General features: G+C 37.0%; 1 protein-coding gene across 1 annotated transcript in view; it reads left to right on the plus strand.

Annotated features, from left to right (window-relative positions):
- Positions 1-25,435, plus strand: part of LOC121064063 (potassium voltage-gated channel subfamily KQT member 1-like) — a 498,888-nt gene that overhangs the window by 61,516 nt on the left and 411,937 nt on the right. Inside the window, exon 11 of the mRNA XM_040545255.1 lies at positions 11,179-11,293. Within this exon, the coding sequence (XP_040401189.1) occupies positions 11,179-11,293 (115 nt within the window). The remainder of the gene's footprint in view (positions 1-11,178; positions 11,294-25,435) is intronic.

A 25,435-nucleotide genomic window follows, 5' to 3' on the forward strand; every position in this document is an offset into this window, starting at 1 on the left:
AAATAGAACATTTCTAATGAAAACATTTTCCAGAAATTATTTTATAAACTTCAGTCGTTTACAGTCTTTTCATATTTTACCTAAAAACCTAATTGTAGTTTATTAAAAAAAATAAATCAAATGAACAATTCAAGTCACTCCTCAAATTCAACTTTCATCTGGATTTCTATTTGGTATTGGTAGAATCTGCATCTGGTTCTTAACGTACTGACACCCTCGTGTCCTACAGTGTCAGCATAGGCATCTATATCTCAGTTCTCTGCTTTTCAGAGCTTCATTGCACACTTCTTCAAGGTGGATATTCTTTCCTCCATGAGGAGAGTGGGTCAGTCAAACTGGAAAGTGCAAGGTGTATTTCATAGAGTGAGGTTTTTCATTCTTTTGCCTGCAAGTCCTCTGGAGGAGAGAAAGGTGAGTGCAATAGGCCTGTGTGTCTCATTACATCTTTCAGTGTGGTTCTCATTTGTCACTGTGATTTTCAGGCAAAAATGATGGCCTGTTGCCAGAGGAGACCCTAAGCCTTGAGAGCTACAGGATGCAAATTCAAATTTTTCCACAATGTCATCAGTACAGAAAGACTTTATGCCTCTGACTGGGAGCATGTGTCAACTGTAGAGATGTTGCATACCTTACATATAAAGATAATTATTCCCTTGCCAATTTTTGGTTGCTATTAAAAAAGTGTAGAATACTATGCTAACTAACTATGCTGGGTCCTCTAAAGCTAATCATTTGAGTCTCAAAAATAGGTTCAAGTCTTTTTTTTTTTTTTTTTTTTTGGTGGCAGGAAAAGCTTGGTAGCTTATTTGTAATTAAAATAAATTTAAGTAGAACTTAGAACATTCTAAATAACTCCTAATAGCAATTGCTCATAAGCAATGTGGAAAAAGTAGGAATACGGTATGTATTAATAGTGAATGTGCATAGTGACTGAGCTGAAATACATGGCATGAATTTAATATTAAAATAAATGTGTTAGGTTGGTTTACAACGTTTTTATAAAGATAATATATTATGAGAGTTTTGTTTGTGCTTATAAGCTGTTACCGTACAAATTCTATGATCTAGAAATGTCTTTCAAAACTTCTATAGCATTGGGTACGCATAATAATGTCCATTTAAAATGTCTTTTTTATATTTCCAATTTAGAATTTTACTAACAACAATTTACTACCCTAATACGTCTTCATATGCAACATTTAGCAGTTATGTATTCAGAACAAATGTATTTTGAGATAGAAAGGGAGCATTCATAAAATACTGTTTCTTCTTTTCATTTGCAATGTACAGTACAAGCACAACTGGAGATTTAATTCAAAACTATTCAAATCTACTGCAGTCAATATCCAAGAATCTTTTTTGCTGAGCTTGTTTTAAGCTATCATGAATATTCTCTCTAGTATTAAGACTTACTTTAACACCATTTTTCTAGTCAGTACAGAATACACAGATTGGTAAAAATGTTGCATTTCTTGAATTAATGACTAACTGCTAGTTAATGGGAAGTTTTAATTGTGTGTTGCAAAGAACTGCATTAGACCAGGAAATGGTTGGTATATTTCACTGCAATTACAATAACTGGGTTTTGTTTTCCTGTGAGTCAAAACATTTACAAAATTTTGAAGATGTTTCCAACATTACCATCGCTGCAATTTGTGTGCTTTGACCATTAACAGTCACGAAAAATAAAAACGTTTTCATACTGGTTTATTTTCTTTAATAGCTACACTAAAACTATACTTCCTTTTTAAAATAAACATTTTTACTATAATGGCAGTTCTGAATCCCATAATGGAAAGTAACTCTATTTATATTTCATGATATGTTCCCTATGTGTAATTCTAAGAGCTTGTATGTGTTAAGAGCTCTCCCTGCAGAGTTAACATGCTGCCAAACTACATTTCACTGGCTATTAATTGTTGCATTCTACAGTCAATTCTTCTTGTCTTTTAATCTTAAAAATAATAATAATAATAAGTCATTGGAGAAGGCTCACTTTCAAAGCTATTTTTGTCTTATTTTCACAGACTGCTCTTATTTATTTTGTTCTCCAGAATAACTGAACTAACAGTTCAATAATATTAGTAGCCTTAGTAAGTCAGACGCGTTAGCATAGGTGATTTGAATTTAATCATGATTGCTGATCTCTGAACATATATGTCATTTCCAGCTCTGAAAATGTGTTCAAATCTCCGTGGACACAATGATTGTCCCAGATAAGTGTGCGTGTCTTTGTTTTAAAACATAAAACAATAATAATAATAATAATAATAATAATAATAAAAACACCAAAAAATGTGACTGATGTTTCAGCTAGGAGAAGAAATACTTCTCAAAGTTGAAATGAGTCAAAGCACTCTGCTGTAGAATATCAAGAAATGTTGTTTTCTGGACATTTAAATACAATTTGCCTTGTTAGATGGTTTCCTAAAAATACCCAGTCCATATTCCTCTTGGACCACTTGTGGTAGCTTTTGGGTTTTATATATGCAGGAGAAGTAGCTTGCTGCTGACAGATGTCAGCAACTAAGTCTGTGGTGTTTCAGCCACCAAGTGTTAATGGCAAACGTAAACTACTGTGACAGAATTGGAGCTGTTCCATGTATTTGCCTAGTTTTTGAGATGTTTAATGCAAGACTATATAGTATTAAGTTAGTAGGCTTGCAAAGAGGGAGAGACAGAAGAACTTTGTGCAAACACTTTTGAGAGCCCTTACAGGAAACAAGGAATTCTACTCTCTTTGAAGATTGATGTAGGGATTTCTTGTTCATAAAGTTGATTTTATGCAGAGGGGCCAAACTGCTATGTGGCAAAATTAATAGCTAAGCTGTATCCTCTGTGCAATTCACTATGTGTCTCTGAATGCTTCTCCTCCCTCAGCCCACCTTCTAATCAGGAAACTGTTTACCATCCTCTTTGCTCAGTCTTACCAATTATTACCATCCATATGAATCACATTCATTTGAGTTAGGAAGTCTGTTTTTTTCTCCTTAGGAGAAAGAGTTTTCATTAAAAAAAAAAAAAAAAAAAGAAAAAAAAAGACAGCATTCATTTTTATATCCTCATAGCAACCTAGAAAGAGCTAGCTACCTGCGATGGATATAGTCTCTGTATCTTAATCTGAATCATCCACAGAAATATTTTGTCTCTTGATAATGGGAAAGTCCTTTGGGGTTCAGCATAGACCTACTGTTCTCTGACAGCTTTGTTGTTGGGCCCTTTTAGTCCAGTCAGCTCTAAAGTTGGAGGACAAAAGTCCTTACAGGTGAATTTTGATGTAGCAATTGGAGGCCATAAGAGCAAATTATGCATAACTATGGGAAAAGGTGTCTGGCTGGCAGACTTGTATTTACTGCTGAAATGCCATGTGCTTTCTCCTGAGAAAGGCAGGAGGCTGAAGGGAAACATCCAGGCAGTTGGACCACATATCTAGTCATATAGTAAGTATATTATTGGCTAACATGCAGTGTGACTAAATGATGACAGTGGAATGACTTCAGCTTGATCACAGATAGTTGCATTTAGCGCCGTTTCAGAAAAGAACGTCTGACACTTTTTTTTTGGAACAACTTTCGGAGAAGATATTAAAAACAGCTTCCTTTAGGTTTCTGTTGCAGGTCATTCCTGTGAAGAGAACCAAAAAACAGTCCTAGGCATGACACAACCAGAAAGGTAGAATTCAAAATTGCTGGATTAGTAGCTCTTCCTTAGCAACACAATTGTTAGACATTTAAAAAAAAAATTAAAAAATCTATTAGTTTGCTCAGATTAAATTGGCCAGGGAAAATCCTTTTGTTAAATTACTGCTTTGAAGGGGACTGAACTGAGTGCAATGGAAAACACAGCTCGATATCTGAACAGATAGAGTGGCACCAACACTGCATGCTTCTATGCTCCATTAATCTCTGATTCTCTTCTGACAGGTCATATCTGAGTATGAGGAGGTACTTACAACTCTTTGTGCAATTGGTCCCTGACCACTTTTCTGAATCTATCAACAAACCTGCTTGTCAGTTAATGCCAAACATTACACAGGTTCAGTGGTATGGACATTCGCCTGTTCTACAAGTTTTTTTTCATATAAAAATACCTAGCTAAATGTTCCAGACTAATATGTTCAATTAAAAAAAAAAAAAAGTGATTTTGTGCTGAATGTACTTTTTCTAAAGTAGTCTAATATTTATGGTACTATAGAAAATGATTTTGCTTGTGTTTGTGTGAATATGTTGCATCCTTCTTGTTTGCTAGGTCTTACAAGTACGTTCAGGCAGTCAGGTAGGTAACAGCATCTTCATATGCATTCAGACATGTTTCATTGTTTTCTGTCTGCATGTTTTCCAGTACTACATGCATTTGTGATTTTGAATTGTGTTGGCACTCATTTGCATCTCTGTGTTGTCCCATTAGACATGTAATGAGTGATCATGGTTCCCTGGAGTGTAAGTTAGTATGCAGTTTGGCCTACAGGTTTATCTGAACAGAAGAATGTACAACAAATATAGTCAGCATTAGTGTATTTTGAGTGCTGATTGTTTTAAATCTGATACACAGGAAAACAGATGTTGGCATTTATCTAAAACACTTGCAGCCAAACATGTAACTAAGTACAGGAGCAATAATGCCTGGCACTTTTTGCATATGCTTAGCAATTTGTAGCAAATATGAATCTATTCTTATTCATTAGTTCACTTTATGAGTTAGTCCTTTATTTCTATTCCACTTCGTAACAGATGTTTTATTCATTGTGGCCTGATTCTACAGGCTTTCAGTGAGCAAAATCAAAATCAGGGAGAACATTGTCTCTACTGAAAATAAATTTAGATGTCTAAAATTGGGAACATAATGTGTCTTTTTTTAATTGTACCGAGTACTTGTAGCTATCTGAGCTGTGTAGGGGGCAATCTTAGTACTTGATATTTCCAGATGGCTTACATTTGAGTACTTAGGATTTAAAATCCCACATTCAATGCCAAGATTTTGAACATTTCGTATGAAAAACTAAAATAAAAATAGCCCTTTCTTATTTAGGCTAGTACTGAGTACACTCCTGACACTTTAGTTTCACAGTAATAATGAAGAAAAGGTCTCACAATATAATTTTCATAATGAACTGATTCCATCTATGCTAATGATATATTTTGCTGTATTCTTCCAAAGTGACTGCTCAGGTAAACCTGGACACCATTTGACTGCTGAACTGAATAATAATAGCAGATTGAAATCTCTTTTGTAAAGGTAGGCTGGTAGTCAGGTGCCAGACATTTATATAAATATATATATATATATATATATATATAAAGACAAGACCCCTTGTCTTTCATAAACCATTCAGTTTCCTGTTTTATGAGGAAAGTAAAAATTTGGAAATGTTTTGGTCTAGGTCCCAAACTAGTTTGCTCTCTACACAGCTTTAAAAATGGCAATTTTCAGGCAGTGACGTGATAGGAGTACTTGCCACAGGAAAGAAGACAAGGAATGATGCTGCAATGTCACAGGTAGTTTGTCCCTGTGGGTGGAGGAAGTATAGTAACCCCATGTATTTTCTGTCAATGTACAGCCTTACATATAAAATTATACAGATCACGTTCATGTCTCAGACATTCATTATATAGAGTAGCAGAGCCTGGTGTTAGGAGAGAGAATGTTTTAACAGTACAACTTCAGATCTAAAAGTTGTTAAATAATTGACTAGCAGAGTCAACTTTTAGTCTGGGTTGATCCCACATAGCATGCATGTAGAATTAAGATACATGCATTATAAGTTTAATGCAGATGTCAGAGACTGGACTGACAGTCATTTTTCAGAGAGGCCTCCTTTTCTCTTTCTCCATTGACTGTTAAGAAATTAGAGCTTTCTGATTTAGGCCTGACACTGAGTGAGCAAAAATTAAGAAGTTTTCCTTTTTTTTTTTTTCTTAGAGCTACGTCACCCATAGTGTATACTATGCACATTTTCTTTTACACTGATAACTACTGTGGAAAGAATTTAAGCAAACAATTAAATGGCCTGTTGATTAAGTGTGCAGAACAGATTTTTTTGCAAGTGCATATGCAATTTAAGAAATTAAATCTTACTGAATGTCTGTTGTAACAGAAAACTGGTTTTAGGCACTTGAAAGAAAAAAAAATCTAGACATTTGATCTCACTGTAAAGAAGCTGATAAGCTTTGTTTTCCATTGTTAAATATGTAACTTGATTTACAGATGAAATTGTTTCTTTATTTTAATATTTCTTTTGAAATTGTTAGTAATGAAAAGTTTTATTAAAGCCTACAGAGTGGTTGAGGTATCAGAAAAAAAAATGATGATTTGATAGACAAGGATCTTAGGTTAGATAAAGCTAAGTGGCATTGCAAAAATCTCTGGGTTACGTTTGAGTGTGTTTATTATGTTCTCACCATTTTAGGAATTAGCATTAAATAAAAATAGAGAAGTGTATGAGGCCTAGGTTTTTTGCTGTTCCATTTGAGTTGTTTTGTTTTATGGATTCCTATGTCTGTGACATTTATCGATGTTTCTTGTATGGTTGTAGATATTCTATTTTATATTTTCAACTCGCTGTTTACAACTGTTCATGCTCAGAAAATATTATAAATCTTATAACTGAGTAGGTACAGCTTTTTCATGTCATGAATAGGATACAAGAAGGAAAGATGGCTTCTCTTCTTTCCTCCATATTTTTTTGCTTCACTTCCCTGCTTTTCTACAAAAAAAAAAAAAAAAAAAAAAGATTAATTTCCCATAAAGTCAGTCTGGAAAAGGAAAGCTTATTAAAATAAATGTGGAGAAGGAAGATGTAGTTGTTCTGGCTTGGTTTGCAGCTGTTACAGACTTACCATATGTAGTAGCTGGACCTTATAACTTTGGATTTTATTTCTGGAAAGCGTCACTGCCATGTGTTGAATGTATTTTAATGCTCCATGTTTCCTCAAAATGAAAACATTATCATGAATGATTATTATGAATTACTTCATTGCTCAGAAGCTCACGGCTTCTTGACATTCAAAAAATGTTTTCATTCCTTTTTGTGCGATTCAGGGAATTTTGATTTAAGATTGAACATTGCTGTTTAAATGACTTTTGGAAGTTCACTCAGGGAAAGTGACAATTACTTCAGAAAATGAGTTGGTTCCAGAAATAATGTTTCAAATAAGGTAACTGCTCATGACTCTGCCAGTCACCTTAAAGACAGAAAAGTATTTAGAACAAGGGATATGATACTTGCATTTACAATTCATTCTGATGTTTGGATGTGTGGATCAGAAAACATTATTAACAGGTTAATATTTTAAGCAGGAACACATAATTAAGGGGTGGTAAAAGCATAAAAGGATTTAGTATTAAGTAGATCTTATTAGGATTACAAAGATAAAACCTGTATTGTCTTATAGTGGCTTAATACTAAACAAAACATGAACCTGAACAGCCTCCAGCCTGAGTCAAGTGTTTCTGAGAGTAGTGGGGAATCTGTGGGGAATCTTCTAATATCACAATACAAATGTTAATAGCATCAGAGCTGTGATTTCTGCTTGAACTTGCTGTTCAGGAACAGCACTTCTATGAAAAGCTCTTCCTTCTGTTAGTATTTGTGGATGCTAAGGGCAGGTTTTTGAGATAAATCTATTTTGTAACCAAACAGGCAAAAATTATTATGCCCACAGATCTGTGTTGGGAGCATTGGGGGGGGGGGGGGGGCGGGGACCGTAAGCAGAGAGAGAATGTCTGTGACATGACACAAATACTTAGTTTTATGGAGCAAAGTGGACGTCTTCCATTCAACTGATGAAACAAGGTATGGAGTATACACTACAGAGCTCCTGTTTGTATGAAGTATATAATCACAGCCCAAAGCATTGTCTTTTTCAAAATGATTGTAGCAATGAAACATATGTGCAATACCTGTGGGGTGAGACTGTCATAGATGATCATAGTAAAGTCTTCACCAAACAGAAAATTTGCCTGTTTATGTCCCCTATGTAAAGAGGGAACAAGAGCTTGCTGTGCTTGTGAAGATTACCAAGCACCAGCTGAGACCATTAAGCACAGGATTATATTTGCCACGTGATTGCAGGTATATGGTCAGAGAAGAAGGGGCTTCAGGTGAGCTGTGGAGTAAGAGCAGAGCTGCTCTGTAGTACTCAGCACAGAATGAGGAGAAAGTGTGGGATTCAATACTGGCCTGCTACTGTTGTATCTCTTTTCCTATAAATATCAAGTTATGGGGCAAAAAGCCAATGTAGTACTGAATGCCTCTCATAGAAGGAATTAGCAAGCAAATGTAAACAGTTGAATAATCAGTTTTCTTTAAGAACTGTGGATGCACATTGCGGACAGCAGTGTGTTGAGACATGGACACTTCCAACTTATAGTGGAATAAATGGTGGATTGCGACCCTGGGCTTCAGGAGAGCAAACTTTGGCCTCTTCAGGGATCTACTTGGAAGAATTCCATGGGTTAGGGCCCTAGAAGGAAGGGGGGTCCAAGACAGCTGGTCAATATTCAAGCATCACTTCCTCCAAGCTCAAGATCGGTGCATCCCATATGGTAAGATGGCAAGCAAAGGGGGCAGGAGACCTGTGTGGATGGGCAGGGGTCTCGTGGAAAAGCTCAGACAGAAGAAGGAAGTTTACAGCATGTGGAAAAAGGGATAGGTCACTTGGGAGGAATATAGGGACACTGTCAGAGTATGCAGGGAAGGCCAAGGAAGTGTGTTCCAACGAGGAAGGCCAAGGCCCATTTGGAATTAAATCTGGCAAGGGATTTCAACGACAATAAGAAGAGCTTCTTCAAATACATCAGTAGAAAAAGGAAGAGCAGGGATAAAGGAAAAAAAATAATGAAAATTTCAGACCTTGGAGACAAAGAGAGGAAGTCTGGAGAAAGGAGGACATGCCCTCGGTCAAAGAGGATCGGGTCAGAGATCAGCTAAGCAAACCTGATATCCACAAATCCATGGGTCCCAATGGAATACACCCATGGGTGCTAAGGGAGCTGGCTAATGTTATTGCTAGGCCACTCTCCATCATCTTTGAAAGGTTGTGGAGAATCGGAGAGGTGCCTGAGGCCTGGTAGAAAGCCAATGTCATGTCAGTCTTCAAAAGGGCAAGAAGGAGGACCCGGACAACTACAGTCAGCCTCACCTCCATCCCTGGAAAGGTGATGGAGCAGCTCATCCTAGAGGTCGTTGCCAAGCATGTGGAGGAGAAGAAGGTGATCAGGAGTACTCAGCATGAATTCACCAAGGGGAAATCATGCTTAACCAATCTGATAGCCTTCTATGATGAGATGACTAGCTGGGTAGATGAGGGGAGAGTGGTGTCTGTGGTCTACCTTGACTTCAGCAAGGTTTTTGACGCTGTCGCCCATAACATCCTCATAGACAAGCTCAGGAAGTGTGGCCTAGATGAGTGGATGGTGAGGTGGATCGAGAACTGGCTGGATGGCAGAGCTCAGAGTGTTGAGCTTGGTGGTGCAGTCTAGCTGGGGGCCTGTAGCTAGCGGTGTCCCCCAGGGGTCAGTACTGGGTCCAGTCTTGTTCAACTTATTCATCAAGGACCTGGAACAGAGTGCACCCTCAGCAAGTTTGCTGAGGACACAAAGCTGGGAGGAGAGGCTGATATCCCAGAGGGCTGTGCTGCCATTCAGAGGCACCTCGCCAGGCTGGTGGGATGGGCTGAGAAGAACCTCATGAAGTTCAACAAGGGCAAATGCAGGGTCCTGCACCTAGGGAGGAATAACCCCAAGCACCAGTGCAGGCTTGGGGCTGACCTGCTGGAGAGCAGCTCTGCAGAGAGGGGCCTGGGAGTCCTGGTGGACAGCAAGCTGACCATGGGCCAGCAATGTGCCCTTGTGGCCAAGAAGGCCAACGGTATCCTGGGGTGCATTCAGAAGAGTGTTGCCAGCAGGTCAAGGTAGTGATCCTGCCCCTCTGCTTAGCCCTGGTGAGGCCTCACCTGGAGTACTGTGTCCAGCTCTGGGCTCCCCGGTACAAGAGGGACATGGAGCTACTAGAGCGAGTTCAGAGGAGGGCTACTAAGATGACTAGAGGACTGGAGCACCTGTGATACAAGGACAAGCTGGGAGAACTGAGCCTGTTTAGCCTGGAAAAGAGAAGACTGAAGGGAGACCTCATCAATGTATATAGATATCTAAAGGGAAGGTGTCAAGAGGATGGAACCAGACTCTTTTAAGTGGTATCCAGTGAAAGGACGAGAGGCAGTGGGTGCAAACTGAAGCACAGGAGGTTCCAGCTGAATGTGAGAGGGCACTTCTTTGTTGTGAGGGTGACAGAGCACTGGGACAGGCTGCCCAGAGAGGTTGTGGAGTCTCCTTTTCTGGAGATATTCAAAACCCACCTGGATGCCATCCTGCGTAATGTGCTCTAGGTGATCCTGCTCAGCAGGGGGTTGGACTAGATGATCTTCAGATGTCCCTTCCAACCTTGGCCATTTTGTGAACTCAGACCTGTACTTCATGGAGATGAGTATTTGCTCAAACTTTTTAAAACAATTATTTTTCATGACTTACAAGGCTAGTTGCACTTTTACAGTCTGAGTGAATTCCTTCATTTGCTGGTCATTGTATATATTCTTAGTCTGTAGTGAAATTTGTAGCTTTCCTCTGCTTTGAACATAAGCAGTATGTTCAAAGGGGCAGTACCGTCTTTGTTATCCATTGTAGTTACCCTGTTGAGTTTCCTGAGTTCAAACACCTGAGGCTTTAGCCTGAGAATTTTTGAACAGGGATGAATACAGTGATCAAATAAAGTACTCAATACAAAATGCAGTTATATGATGAAAACAGTAAGTTTAAAGAAGGATTTTAGAGAAATTTAAGCATACATATCAGGTGGTATTAACTGCAGAAAGTCCAAATATTTCCATCTATTGGCATGTCCAAATTGAAGTTAAAGATAAGGTGAAATTCTGCTTACAAGTAGGTAGCTCTCAAGAAGAAAAGCTTGTTTTGTAAGAGGTTCCTGTGTATTTGAACTGTATATGTGCACTTATGTATTTTTGTATGGCATATGTTAGGCATTGATTTCAGTGATTCTGACCAAAAAAAGCCATGTGACATATTAGAACCATTTCTCTAATTTACTGTACAATGTCATAAGGGAAATAATTTGTATATATTGTCACCCTAATGTATTATGATCTCTTTGAATTATTTGTGAAGTGAAAAGACGTTTAGAAGGGAACACCCAAGAAATGTCACGAGCCAACAGCTTCACTGATGACATTGACCGTATAACAGAAGAGTCACCACTGCCAGCTGTATCTGATGTGGCACAGTAAGTGGAACAGTAGCTTTCAGTAGCTTTTTAATTGATAATAAAGTGCATTTGTATTTGCATTGTATTTGTCACTGAATAAAAGTAGTATTCTTTGACTGGGCTTTGACTGCACCAAGTGATTATGAGGTAAGTAACTGTATGTGAATGTTTCTATAATATGCTTAGCTTTAAGCTTATTGGAAGTAGTCAGATGTTTGGAAAGAGAAGAATTGCCATACAATGGGTGGCTTACAGTCTTGGTGTCTTTTTTTTTTTTTTTTTTTAAGGCAGATAACATTTTCTCATGCTGTGTTTCACAGACAGGCTTATGCAATGTAGAATTCTGAAGTGCTCCTAGTATGTTTAATCTATAAATTGATTGGAAACATAAATGAAATACTTATGCATAAATACAACCTGAAAATGTAAAGGCTACATTATGTGTAATATTGTAAGGAAATTATGTTGGAAAAATACAAAAGTTGAATTATTAAGGAGATACTGATCGTGTCTGGATTGACCAGAACAGAATGTCCCCATTACCAGTGAGTTTGCTGTGACTGTTGAGTGAACTTCTAGGTTGCTTGTCTCAGATTTGGGAAATGCTTATGGCACTGTTTCTTGAAATAAGTATGTTAGTATCTGCATGCAGAACTCCTCTGTTTGTGTTTTGATGGGATCTTGAGTAACCTTGATGTTTTTTTTTTTTCTGTGCAATATACAGAGGATAGAGATACTAGGGGACAGAGAATCTGGAGTATTTCAAATGTGAAGTGGAGCAATACAGCAAGGCCTGGATGGACCAGTGCATCCAGATATCATTTTCAGGCTTTATCATATATGCAGAAACTGATGCAAACAATGCTGGTGAATAGAACTTGCCATAATGTATGCCCTAAAGACACGGTAAAGCTGACACAACTTTGTGAAGGTCTAATTATTGTTCAGATGTTATATTAATGTTGATTAAAAAACTTGCCAGTGTTTACACTTGCAAAAGAGCATGGAAATGTCATTGGGAAAACCTTCCGGTAAATGCTTGAATATAATATTACTTTTTAAATATTAAGATAAGCTTTTATTGAGTTCTTTCAGATAGAATGTTGGAAAAGATCTTGCACATCTGTCTCTCCAGTGGGAGGTAAAATCTTGTGTCAGATTCATGCATGTGTTCCACCTATTACTGGGCTAACAAGTTGAAGGATACTCTGCTGGTGGAAAATGTTAATGTTATTTTAGTTCAAAGTTGCCCAAAAGAAAAATAAGAAATAAATGTACAATATATTTGTCAATCTAACAAAAAAAAAAAAGGCATATTAAAATTAGTTAAAAAATGCAGGACAGAAATGTAATGCACTAAACTTGCCGACCTGTTTCATTTGATTCTTACTGTATGATAGGAAAATGAAACATTTATAAAAAAAATGGAATTGGAATTCAGAGCAGTGTGTGGGGCAAGACAGAGCAATTAAAGACATTTGCAAGCACTTTATAGGAGAACTAGTACATGTTGTGAACTGTTATTTTGGCTTCAGACCACTAAGTTAAAGGTGCTGAATTTGTTTTTGAAAACAGAGGTCAGCAGGGTTTAGCCATAGAGTTGGTGGAAGATTCTTGAGGACATTGTAAAAAAACAGTTATGTCAGTTGGATGATTTCATGTCCAAAGGAAAATTTTTAAGGCTTTATGAATCAAAAAAAACTTGAAAAAAAAAATCTGGAAAACAATATTTTAAAGTATATTTTTATGTTCTCATGCCAGCAAGACAGGATCAAGAACATCAGCAATGACAGAGGAAACTGTTTTGCATGGAAATGGCATTACATTCTATTGCTGTGTACTGTTTATTCTTAATTTGCAGCGGTAGCTCTGGTATTCAGAAAAGGGTAGTCTACAGATTTAAGAGAGAAAAGTTTCACACACTATTAATTCTATTTATTTATTTTTTTCAGTTTTTATCCATTTGAATTTCCTACTGAAACTATCCACTGAGGACTAGATTATCCGATTTATCTATTTTTTAAGCTATTCCTTATTAGTTCCACAGGATGGACATATGGTGAAAGCTTTCTTCACCAGAAGAAGTGACCAAAGTTTGCTTTATGGCATGCTTGTCATCAGGTTAAAATTCAGTAGATTTATTTCCAGTCTGAGAAAGGCTGAAGGGCTTTTCCCTCAGAGAGAAGGTGTTTAGGAGCAGGATGCCGGAACAATTAATGCAGCATGCTTCCAGGGGAACTTAGAGGAACAGAGCAGTTAAGAGTAAGCTGTATGTAGACAAATTATCCTGGTGGCCTACATACAGCCTATGTAAGCTGGTCATCTTATGACTTCACATGAGCGGCAAAATAGAATGTAGCCTGTTTTTATCTAAGAAGATACATCTAGATGTAAAGGAAGCATTGAAATTTGTATTTCCTGGAGAACAGAAGAAAGGTTGTAAAACTGTTAAAATTTTTGTGCTTTTATTTTGTTATTATTTTAATGATATCTTCATAAGTTTCTTCACTCCCAGCAACTAAGATGTCAGGTATGGGAGGTGACCTGATGACAGAGGGTTCCTCAAATTTGGTTGACACCTGTAATGCTCCTAGAGATCCTGACTGGAACACAGGACTGTACTTGCTAGTTATGGTACAACATCAGGACTCCTGTCTCATGTTCTCTGACCTCCTGTGCAAATGCAGTGGATTAAACCAACTGCGTTTGCCTATATGTGAGAGACAGTCTTAGGTACACAGGACAGAAAAGAGGGCAAATGAAATGGGGTATGCTGTTTATAAGTCTTGCTCTTAATGAGTGTGTTCTGTCATTGTTGGCTGCGAATTAATATAATACTTTTCTGAGACACAAAAGTGTGTTTGAAGTCTACTAGGAAAGCACTGAGGATGAGGGGTAGAAATGTCATGAACTGATTGCCAGGATTTGTGACAACTCTTCTCAGGGGTCCCAGTAATATCGCAGCTATGCTGGAGGATGTTTTAGGGAACAAAGATTGTTGCTTGTCTTCAGACAAAGATAATTATTGACAGCAGTATTCAAGACAAATTTTAAAGCGATGTTGCTCCAATCTGTAGTGTGATTGCTTTTTGCATTTTTTTTTTTTTCTTCATATGATTACTTTCTGTGCAGGTAACTCATAGAGATTATATGTCTATTAAATCTATGGTAATTATACTGTGCTTTTATGCATGATATCCTGGTGCTTGTAATTTCACAACATGGTATTTTGGTCTAAATCAGAGAATTATGAATTGTTGCATTCAAATTGTGCATTTTAAAGTCAGCTCACTGCAAGCAAAGAATTTTATATTTGGAAAGAAACATAATCTTATTTCTTCTATTTAGTACAAGAAAAATTGGTGGTATTATGTGTTATTCTGTACAGTGCATCTTGCAAACTGCTTGCATTTCTAGCTCATGTTAGAGTTAGAATGTATTTCTCTTTTTTGTTTATTTTGTGTAAAATAAGGAAAGGAATAGTAGAAAGCTAACCAAATATATGAAAGAAAAGATTTAAATATATGGAGTATTTTCAAGTAATGTGTTTCAGAGTTTAAAGTAATATACTGTCAATTCATTAATTCCTCTTCATGTGAACATCATAAAAATATAAACAGAATGAGCCTGCAAATAAATATTGGTACATTAATGATTATTAAATTCTAAGAGTCATTACATATAATATATGTATGAATTTCAACATCTGAATACCTATAATGAACTTTAAGTGTATAGAAAAACATGTCAAAAGTTACAGATACACAGATACAGATGCAGATCCAGATATAAATATATCCAAGTATGAAGCCAAATTACCATTTCATGTAGTTTCGTACTTCTAAAATCAAACATGCTAGTTTTTACCTTTATCATTGGTAATTTTAGTTTATATGTCTGTAATTCTGTTTAGTATTTTGCTGAAACAAGGTTGCATTAAATCAAGAGGAGTCCTGATTAATAAAAATGTAGCATCTAATTTCTCATTTATATTGTGAACTTTATTGAAGAAGCACAGAACACAACTTTTTTTTTACTGTCATTTCTAAAGCATTAAGTAAGATAATAAGTATTAACCCTGTATTTGCCAAATATGCACTTACCTCCTACTTGAGTATTAGGTATACTTAGTGTGCTTATTTGTCTTGTCTTTTAGCAGAAGTATAAGCAGGTAAGTCATCATGTGTGCAAGCTTTCTAAATCAGCATGGCTTTTGCTTTGCACTTAGTTATATTATACCTAAACTAACATGCCTTGGAATTCATAATGGAGGAATACATATTTTTTCCTATTAAAAGCTCCGCTTTATTCTAACTATGTAAACAAGCAGGATAAAACAGTTATTTTGTTTTCTCATGTAGACGTTGTTTCATGCTCTGGAATGATGGAAAGCGGCTTTTTTTTTTTTTTTCCCTCCTTTGGAATGGTTTATGTGATAGAAGTGTTTTGATCTCATTCAAGAATAACATGCATTTGATCGACAGCAAGACAAATTCTGATCCTAGAGTCACAATGCAGTCAGTGAACTAGGCAAAAATTCTTCCAACAGTAGAATTCAGCCAAAGGCATATATGCAGTGAACCTTCTCAGTTTGCAAAGTATGTGAAAACATGGCTTTCATACAACGGTTACTGACAGTATGCTGCAATGATGACGATTTCACATGAGATGCTTCTTTGTGAGGTCAAGCTGCCAAATGGTGAAGTTCTCCTTGCCTTCAAACAGGCGTATAAGTTACAAAATAAATCTCACCGTATACGTTTATTCCAAAACCTGTAACTTTTTTTTTTTTTTAATTTTCTAAGCTGATATTTGGATTATTAAACATGAAATATCAAGTTTACAAATGTATTTTTTAATGCGTGTGCATTAGTCTCACAGTAACTTGGTTTTCAGGCTGGTTGGAAAGTGGTGATACCGCCATTTGAGAATGCATCTTAAGTGAAAGCAAAGCAGTTCAGTTGGTTGCGGTACTGCCCAGGTTTAAGCAGTTAATACATCCGGTATTGGAATTCTCGTGTTAGTGATCTGTGCAAGCTTAGAGAAGGTGTGCTGTCCTGCTAGAAGGTGGGAAGTGTCAATAAAAATAAAATAAAATAGCAAACTTAAAAACAGAGCTCAAGTAAGAGATGTCTTTTTGTAGAAATCCATTTGCTTTGAATGGTTCACATGATGTTTCAGTTTCCAGTGATCTGGGCAAAAATGTGGAAAAACACAAAATTCCCTGAGCCAAGGAATGAAACCATCATATTTAATATATAATTCTGTGGTTGTCTGAAGTTCTTGCTGAAGATTTCTGGACCAGGCTCTTGGGTAACATCCTCATGTAATTGTTGACCTCAGCAGAGCTATATTGATTTATACTGGCTGCTTCTGTGTTGTACAAAGTGGAAATCAAAATGATGTTGCTAGATATGAACATATTTATTTAATCATAAATGCTGTCAGATTTGTTTAATTTCAATTTGTTGATGAGTAGTAGACTCTTCTGTTTTTAACAAGTGCTTAAGCTACCTTATTGCGTATAATATACTTAGCCACTCAATTTTTCATTCTCTGTTGAGCAGTTAGAAGATGACTCCATCAGTGCACAGAGACACTACAAAATGATGTTCTGTCTGTGCTTTAAATGTAGGAAAAAAAAAAAAAGATTATATTTGACTTATTACAGCATACTTGTTTGGTCTTTATGTTTCTAAATTAAATTCTACATCAGAAAAGGTTTTTAGGTCTAAATCTTGTGAATGTTATTTATGGAGCTGAAAAGTTAATTTTTATCACTGCCTTTTTCTTGCTAACCTTGGCACTTTCTTTACATCACCTGATTATTTTGGCAGAAGTTGTAAAATCAATTCAAAAACGAATCCTTCTTCCGGCTTGACTAAACATCATTTATGGTGCTGCTTCTTTCTCTGTGACATTATATCCTGAGGCCTCTATTTCTTCCTAATTTCCTATTGTGTGTACATGCATGTGACAAAGACAGAGGGCCTAGTATAGAATTAGGACTGTTTGTAAAAATGGTATACATGGCAAATTCCTATGTCATTGTAACGGGTTACTTACTAATGAAGAAGGCAAGAGAGAGTTCCAAATGGCACTAAACAAGTGGCAAACTGTGATTTCTGTTTAAGTTTCTTATCCATTTTTGGCAGGACTTTTACCTCTTTTACCTGTCTGATGCAGCCCATCTTGTGTATCACAAGGTCTCTGAGGAAAGAGCTGATAATACTGAGCTCTGTAAAGTGAGTAAACTGTAAGATTGCTAATTCTTAATCTGTATCTACAAGCATCAAAAATGCAAATAAAACCTATCATACATATGAGTTTGGTATGTGACAAAGGTAAGAAAGGAGGAGAAAAATGCATCAGAAGGAGAGCAGAGACAAACCCTAGTGGATTTCTAGTTCTTCCTAGTTTGAACATTTAAGGGCAGCCACTTAAGCTGTCATTTAAACCAACCCCAGTTCAAACCAGAAATTAAATGGCAGAGATGTGTTTTACCTGTGTTAAGTGACACAGTCTTTGGGGATGGATATGTTGCTTGATAGACAACAAGATCATCAACTACAAGTCCTGTAGATCTGTACTAACAGGTACTTTTGCAGAATCAGAACTCCTTGAGAAAGAAGTAGGAGTAGTAGAGGCTAAAATAATGGGCCCAAGTGAGCAGCTTGCTGAGATCCTGTGAAAGTTGCAACAGACATTTGTATAAACAGAATACAGGGTAACATGTAAGTAGATCTTGGAAGGGAGAGCACAGCCTACTACTGTAAGTTACCTCTGATTAAGGGGCATGCAGCTATGAGGCTGTAGCCTGTGGCAATTCGGAGTTCATTTGGCTGGGAAGGAAGGCTCCCCAGGACAGAACTGAACTGTGACACAAAACACCACTGCTTCCAACATAAAGCCTGTAGGGTGACTTAGGACATGAAGCCTTAATGTGGAAGTTGTTGAGGCATCCTCTTTTGTATGTTTTTGAGTCTTCTGCTTGTTCCTTTTGTTTTCCTTGCTACGTGTTTGTCTATACGAAGGAACAAATTCTGTTGGCTCTTGATTCTGTGTTTCAAAATATAATAAACTAGAGGCAGGGGCTATGAATTTGTGCATTCCACTACTAACTGGAGTTGTCACATGCAGTAAATCCAGTGTCTGTTGATTATTCAAGACTGAAAAGAGATTCTGGAACAGAAGGAGCAAAGGTTCTGCCATCATCAGAGACGTGGTATGCTTTACTAAGGAGCAGTGGGTACCTTCTGTTGAGTCTGGGAGAGCATCCACTATATGTGATTCATTTTTTTTTGCTATTGTTGTTACTAAGATGAAGTTTTGCAAATGATATTTGTCTCTTTCCGGACTCTCTTTTGCTGTACTGGAACTTTGCAAGAGTGAAGGAGACCAGTGATTATAACTTTCTCAGCGTTGAACTTTTTTTGCCTCCAGCTGGTCTTCATGTTATGCTGATTGTGATGACAACAACCCTTGATCATGAAAATATTTTCTGTGATGCACACCAGAGTTACCCTTCCAGCAGGAAAGAGAATTTGGCCAATAGACTGCATTGAAAGATTACACCAACCTGGTCCCAGATAGCACAGTCTCAGGAAAAATATACACAGCACCAGTTTTAACAGCAGACATCCTGTTTTTGTTTTTCAGAGTTCTGTGGTTTAAAACTGTGGTGTTTAAAGCTCTTCATGCTGTAAGGAAAAGCAAAAGTAAAAAATTCTGTATGTCAGCATGGGTAAGCAACTGTGGTTGAGTATGCGTTTTGTAGCTCACTAAGGTCACATAAAGGTAAATGTCAGTTGGTCTCTTTTAGCAGAAAGCAGCGTAATGCTGCAGTTCAGCAGTCATCACGTCAGCTCTCTTGGGAGGAAACCTTTAGAAGGTGAGATCCTCATACAATGACCATCGTCAGTGGTAATTGCTGTCAGCTGAACAGCTGTAGTAATAACTCTTCAGCTGGAACAGGCTGCCAGGGAAGTGATAGCTACACCTGTTCCCCACGGGAAAGTGGGGTCTTAATTACTTTTCATGGATTGAGTGTGAGACCAACAGTTGCTATTCTTTCTGAGGCCCTGTAAATAACAGAGTCAAATCACATTAGGGAACGGTGGGTTTAATACAATACTAGCCAAAATAATTCTATGCAAAAGCTTAAAAAGTGTTTATGTACTTTTGCTATGTTCCTATGAATTAATCTGTATGTAATCTGGCTGTGAACATGGTTCACTGTTTCAGTTTGAAGTCTTGAAATGATGTGATAGAAGCATAAATAGAGATCTGAATGTTGAAGTGATCAGATATCCATCGTTCCCCACCTCCCCCCCCCCTTTTTTTTTTTTTTTTTACTTTTAAGGTAGTAGCATGAAAAACAGCTTTTAGATTGTATGCGAGAGATTCTATCTGCAAAATGATTAGCAGAACAAACCAACTTCAGAATGCGGTTGTTGCACAATCAGAAGAAGTGGGAATATCTGTTTTTTTTTTTTGTTTGTTTGTTTGTTTTTAAGAAAAAGAGAGGAAATGGCTGATTGCCAAAAACTATAGAAGAACCCTGAAGAGGAGTGGAAAAGATAGGTCTTAGATAAGGCAATAGTTGCAAAGCCTCAAGGCCTGCAGTGTAGCACTCCATTCAAGTAGGGAAAACTGAGACTCCAAGGAGGAGAATGACTTTGTTTCAGGATTGCTGAATCCTGATACAAAAGGAGGCAAAATAGGCAAATGAATCTTCACTGAGGAACAGAACCTTCTGTGAGGACTGAGGCTTAACTGAGGGCAAAGGTACTCTTCCATCTGTGTTTGTGTTTGCTCTGGGTTACCTGGAAGAACAGAGCATGAAGTTGCTCCCCACTTCACCAGAAGTGGGATCTACAGGGATGAGGGGGCACTTCACACTTTTTTGCAATGAAGTGGAAAATACCACCTGTGTTTGTAATCCACAGAGCTATAGTCAAAGGAAGGTGCTCCATACTTAGTCGTGGCATTTAACTTTTCTCCTTAAAAACAGATTCAGGAACAGTGGTTTGTTTGTTTATTCTATTGGAAGTGATCGATTTATCATAGGATTGACAGATAGGAAAAATGAATGGCTTTCTCCATTGCCCCCTAACAGAAATTTTATACAAAGTGAATGGAACAAGCTATAAAACTTATGATAGGTTTTAAAGCTTACATTAGAAGTGCTCAAATAAAAAGGCGCTATACATAACTTTATAAGTTATTGATCAGTGCTTGAAAAGAAAGGTGTTTTGTCCATCTTTCAGCTTTATTTCAGACTTCTAGTAGTTCTCTCCATCTGTAGATGGCAGTGAAGGTTTTTATCAGGGACTAAGAATATTTTCTTGTTAGTCTTCTTTGGCTCTGTTTGAAAATCCTACCAAGTATAACTTGACACAAACCGCATTTCAAGTCTTACCGAGTTCTTAGTTTATTTGTGCAAATACCATTTAGCTTTGTGTTTTTATCACAACTTCCTTATATAGTTGTCGCTTTCAGTGTAACTACAGAAACAGTTCACGTTATCAGCAACAAATCTATCACACTGAATACTATCAAATCTAGTAATGATAGTAATATTGTGTAGGATAATTGAATCTACAAAAAGGTATTAGTTATAAAGCTGTTATTGCTGAGATAGAATGGAACAGCTAGGGTACTTAATCATCAACTGGATCCATTGTGCCGCTTGTTGTCCTTTTGTAAATGTTTATTGATTATCTTAAAATATTGCTTAATTTTTGAAAGTGTGATTGGGCACTTTTAATATCATATAAATATTGCCTGTATTGTTACTGAGAAAGTTGTGAAGCAATAGTGGCTATCAACTAGCTACTAAAGGGAATGGTTTTATAAGGGGTAAAATCACCCAAAAGGAGCTGGTTGGCTAAATGTCAGCAGCAAGCTCAATCAGAGTGCAGAATATTCCTGGATTTGTTATAGTTTGCCTACCTTCACCACATTTACATGTCATCCATGTTTTTGAAACAGAGATGAAGTGAAGGGGAGAGATGAAAAAATTGTAGGTGGGCAATCCACAGTAACAATGAAGATAGGACATTTATATCTTGTTTCCAGCTCCCTCATTGCGCTGTTGACACTTATCAATCCTCCTTCTGAGGTACATATAATATAGGTAGTAATGATGCAACTAGTTCTGTCCCCACTACATTATTAATTACTTCAAAGAGAAATTTGGGTGGTGGTCTGACATTTCTGAACCAGAAAAGGTAGAATAATGAAAATTCAGCTGACAGTACTAATTACTAATCTGGTTGTATGCTTCTTACCATTATAAAGCCTGATGTTAAGTTACACTCTTTAGTACTTCCTATTTTTGTATCATCGTTTTTAATTTTGAACTCTCTAAAAAGGCTGTTTGAGGATCTATTTCAACCTCAAAGCACTTTATTAGCAAGTAATACGAAAGCAAGGCTGGCATTAGTATAAATTTATTCCATTATGTAGTTTTCTCAGGAATTGACCTTGCTTTTCTTTTTGTTGTTCTTTTGGCTTTTGTTTTAAGCCTGAAGGGTAACTTTTCAGACTTATTACTTTTATTTTTAAGTGAAGACATTTGGCCAGTGGAGGGCACTATACTATAACACAATGAAAGACAGAAACTCCCGTTTCTTTCTGAAATATGATTTGTCACTTCAACAAACTTACTTATGAACTTAATTTAGAAATGTCTGAATTTCTCCAGTGTTTAGCTGGCAAGTTGCCATGCTAAGGAAAAATGCTAGATGTACTTGAACATCAGTTTAATGAGAAACTTAACCAACCTCCAATGACTGAACTTGTTATTGTGTTTATACTTTCCTTTCTGGAAAACAGACTGTAGTGTAAAAGCCCACTGAAGGCTGTCAAAATATAACTAAGTGCATGTATAATGTAAGCCTCTGCAACCAATGGTTTCAATCTGATGGAAAAGTCTGAAGCGAAAAAGTTGTTTTGGTAACAGAAGCTCTGACAAAAAAGATGTTGCATATCATTAAATTCTTCGTAAGTTTTCTAATCATATCACAGTAGGGATAGAATTTTTCATGAAGGGTGTCATATGATCCTGAGATACATGGTTGAGAATTTCTGTCTTGTGTAAAAAATAAGTTGCAAAGGATGTATCTTTTTTGAGTAAAAGACTCACGTTTGATATACTCAAATTATTAATGTGAATCTCAGTAGCAGGGTAGAGAATGGAAATAATGCAACTGATTCATTTGTCTAATGTTTTTGAAAAGGATGTGAAGAGGAAGGCTGGACTCACAGTCTTTGTTGTCATGTTTTGTCTGTATGTATGAGGATAAAGTTAGTGAAGGGAGGAATCATTTTCTAAAGGTTTTGTTTAGGTTTCATAATATGTTGAGGTTTTCAGTTAAAGATTCATATTACACTGCACGTTGTTATGCTCTTAGAGCTGCATGACATTTGACAGTAGGTAACTGCATTTATATGCATCTGTGGTGAAACGTTGAAGAGTGTAACATTGAATATGTCCTCTTATGAGGATGACCCTGTACAACCCTTCTTACCAGATCACTTCAGGTTCTTATTGTTAGAGAAAATGAAATAGTGCCAAACAACACATACTTCTTTCTCTTTCCCCTCACCTTCCCCTCAGTCCCATCCTCCCCCCACCCCTGCAACAAAAGATGGAAAAAACATGATGTTTGCAATGCACAGAGAAGTGTGGCTCTGTTGTTTACCATGGTATAGTAAGAAATTAATGAGCATATGTTTTCTTTTGACTTTGCTTTTATGGTTTTGTAACAGTTTCAACTTTAATGGTTTTTATGAGACCAAGTTTTACATATATGAAGTATATGCGTAAACATGTTCTAGTAACAGGCAAGTATCTGTTGCATTCATTGTGTCCTTTTATGTAAAGTACATGGAGGGAAAGGAAAAGCACAATGACGGTACTTCAGGATGTCTGCAGCTAAACTGCATAGGTCATTCCCGATGTGGTTTAGCACCATCCACAAGCCACGTTGCACCATATGTTTTCTATTGGCAGCATTCAACAGAAAAATGTTTTAGACATTGTACACGCTCGTCATCCTTCCTTTTTCCTTCTGCAGTGGCTTCCCTGAGCTACGCCTGTGATAGAAAGCATGGCTATCAGCAGCTATAAAATCAAAAGCTCAACCATTCTGGTGGGTCTATAAGCAATTAGAGGGAAAGAGTGCAGAAGAACTTCAAGGAATGAGAACACCGTTTGTTTTCATAGGAGTTCAGGTTGTGGCCATGAAGGGGAGGGCTGGGGTGGAAAACTGTCATTCTAACCAAGGCAGAGTGTATAAATTTTACCTTACTGATATCTGAGTGTTATACTGCTATCCTTCTGAGCATTGTGTTGACAGCACACCCTTGCAAGCCAGAATAGTGACTTCCATTTGGAAGAGTAATATTTCATCCCCATAGCCTACTTTCTTAAGAAGTGATGTTGACTGTTTAACAATATGTTGCTCCTACAGAAATTATTTCTGGAGCAGTATCAGCCAGAGAAAAATGCGGAAATTGGAAGCAAAGGTTAAGGGAGCTCAGTGTTGTTAATTAATAGGTTGTGATAAGTGGATTAGAGGAAGAAGAGAGATCATAGAATATCCCAAGTTGGAAGGGACCAATAAGGATCATCAAGTCCATCTCCTGGCACCGCACAGGTCTGCCCAAAAGTTTAGACCATGTGACTAAGTGCACAGTCCAATCTCTTCTTAAATTCAGACAGACTTGGTGCAGTGACTACTTCCCTGGGGAGCCTGTTCCAGTGTGCAACCACCCTTTCGGTGAAGAACCTCTTCCTGATGTCCAGCCTAAACTTCCCCTGCCTCAGCTTAACACTGTTCCCACAGGTCCTGTCACTGGTGATAATGGAGAATAGGTCACCTGCCTCTCCACTCCCCCTCGCGAAGAAGTTGTAGACTGCGATGAGGTCGCCCCTCAGCCTCCTCTTCTCCAGGCTGAACAGGCCAAGTGACCTCAGCCGCTCCTCATATGTCTTCCCCTCTAGGCCCTTCACCATCTTCGTAGCCCTCCTCTGGACACTCTCCAACAGTTTAATGTCCTTTTTGTACTGCGGTGCCCAGAACTGCGCACAGTACTCGAGGTGAGGCCGCACCAGCGCAGAGTAGAGATAGGAGAGACAACTTTATTACAGATGTGGAGAACAGTTGTATAGTGAGGGAACACTATTTTTCTGTATTTCAGAATTGATTATTTATGAAAATAACATTTTAAAACTTTCAAAATAAACTCTAAAATAGAACAGCAATAATAAATTTAAATTGCATAATTTGGCTATGGTGTTTCATAGTGGATTTGAAGCCAAGAAAGTTCAGAGTTTGATTTATTTCTATCTAGAAAACAGGTAGACTGTCCAATTACCTGAAGATAAATGAATGAAGATTTTTGCTGTGTTTTTAAGTGTTAATTTGATATTTACTGTGCAGAGCTGTAATCTTATTTGCTAACCTCCAGACAATCTTATTCTGGAATTACTAGAAAAGCCCTTTCCTTGTTGAAATATGAACAATTTTTCATTAAATTCAAATGTTTTTCATACACTACCTTTTGTACTACAACATAATATACAACAGAGCAAGATGGATGCCTACTTTCAATGTGTTAAATTGGAGTTCAGATGATACTATTGAGTTATTGAAACTTCTTATATGAGATGGAATTATGTATGCGGATCATTTGTGAAAGGTTCAAAGACACATTTCTTTTAAATGTTTGAATTATATATCTTTCAAAATCTCTTCTGTATTTTCCTAGATTTCAAAGAAAAATGTTACAAGGAAAATTAAGTTCTTCAAAAATAAATAAATAAATAAATTGGTGATGTATACATCTTCATTATTCATTTAAAAACAATACCAGTTTCATTCCTTAAGTGAACACTGCAAGAGACTACTGGTCATTCATCTGCAGTAAAAGTACAACAAATATTTATCTCCCTCATTGCATTTTCAACTAAATTCAAATTTATATATTTTACAATGAGCAGACATCTTATAATAAAACTATCTTATGTATAAAAGAGTTCACAAAAACAAAGTATCAGTTTGGGAGATTTTCTTCCATCAGCTATGGCTATTTTAATTTTTTGGGGGGGAAACTCTTCCCAAATTGAAGGAATGTATTCTAGGCCTGATG

The sequence above is a fragment of the Cygnus olor genome, chromosome 1, assembly GCF_009769625.2.
Source record: "Cygnus olor isolate bCygOlo1 chromosome 1, bCygOlo1.pri.v2, whole genome shotgun sequence".
Lineage (NCBI taxonomy): Eukaryota > Metazoa > Chordata > Aves > Anseriformes > Anatidae > Cygnus > Cygnus olor.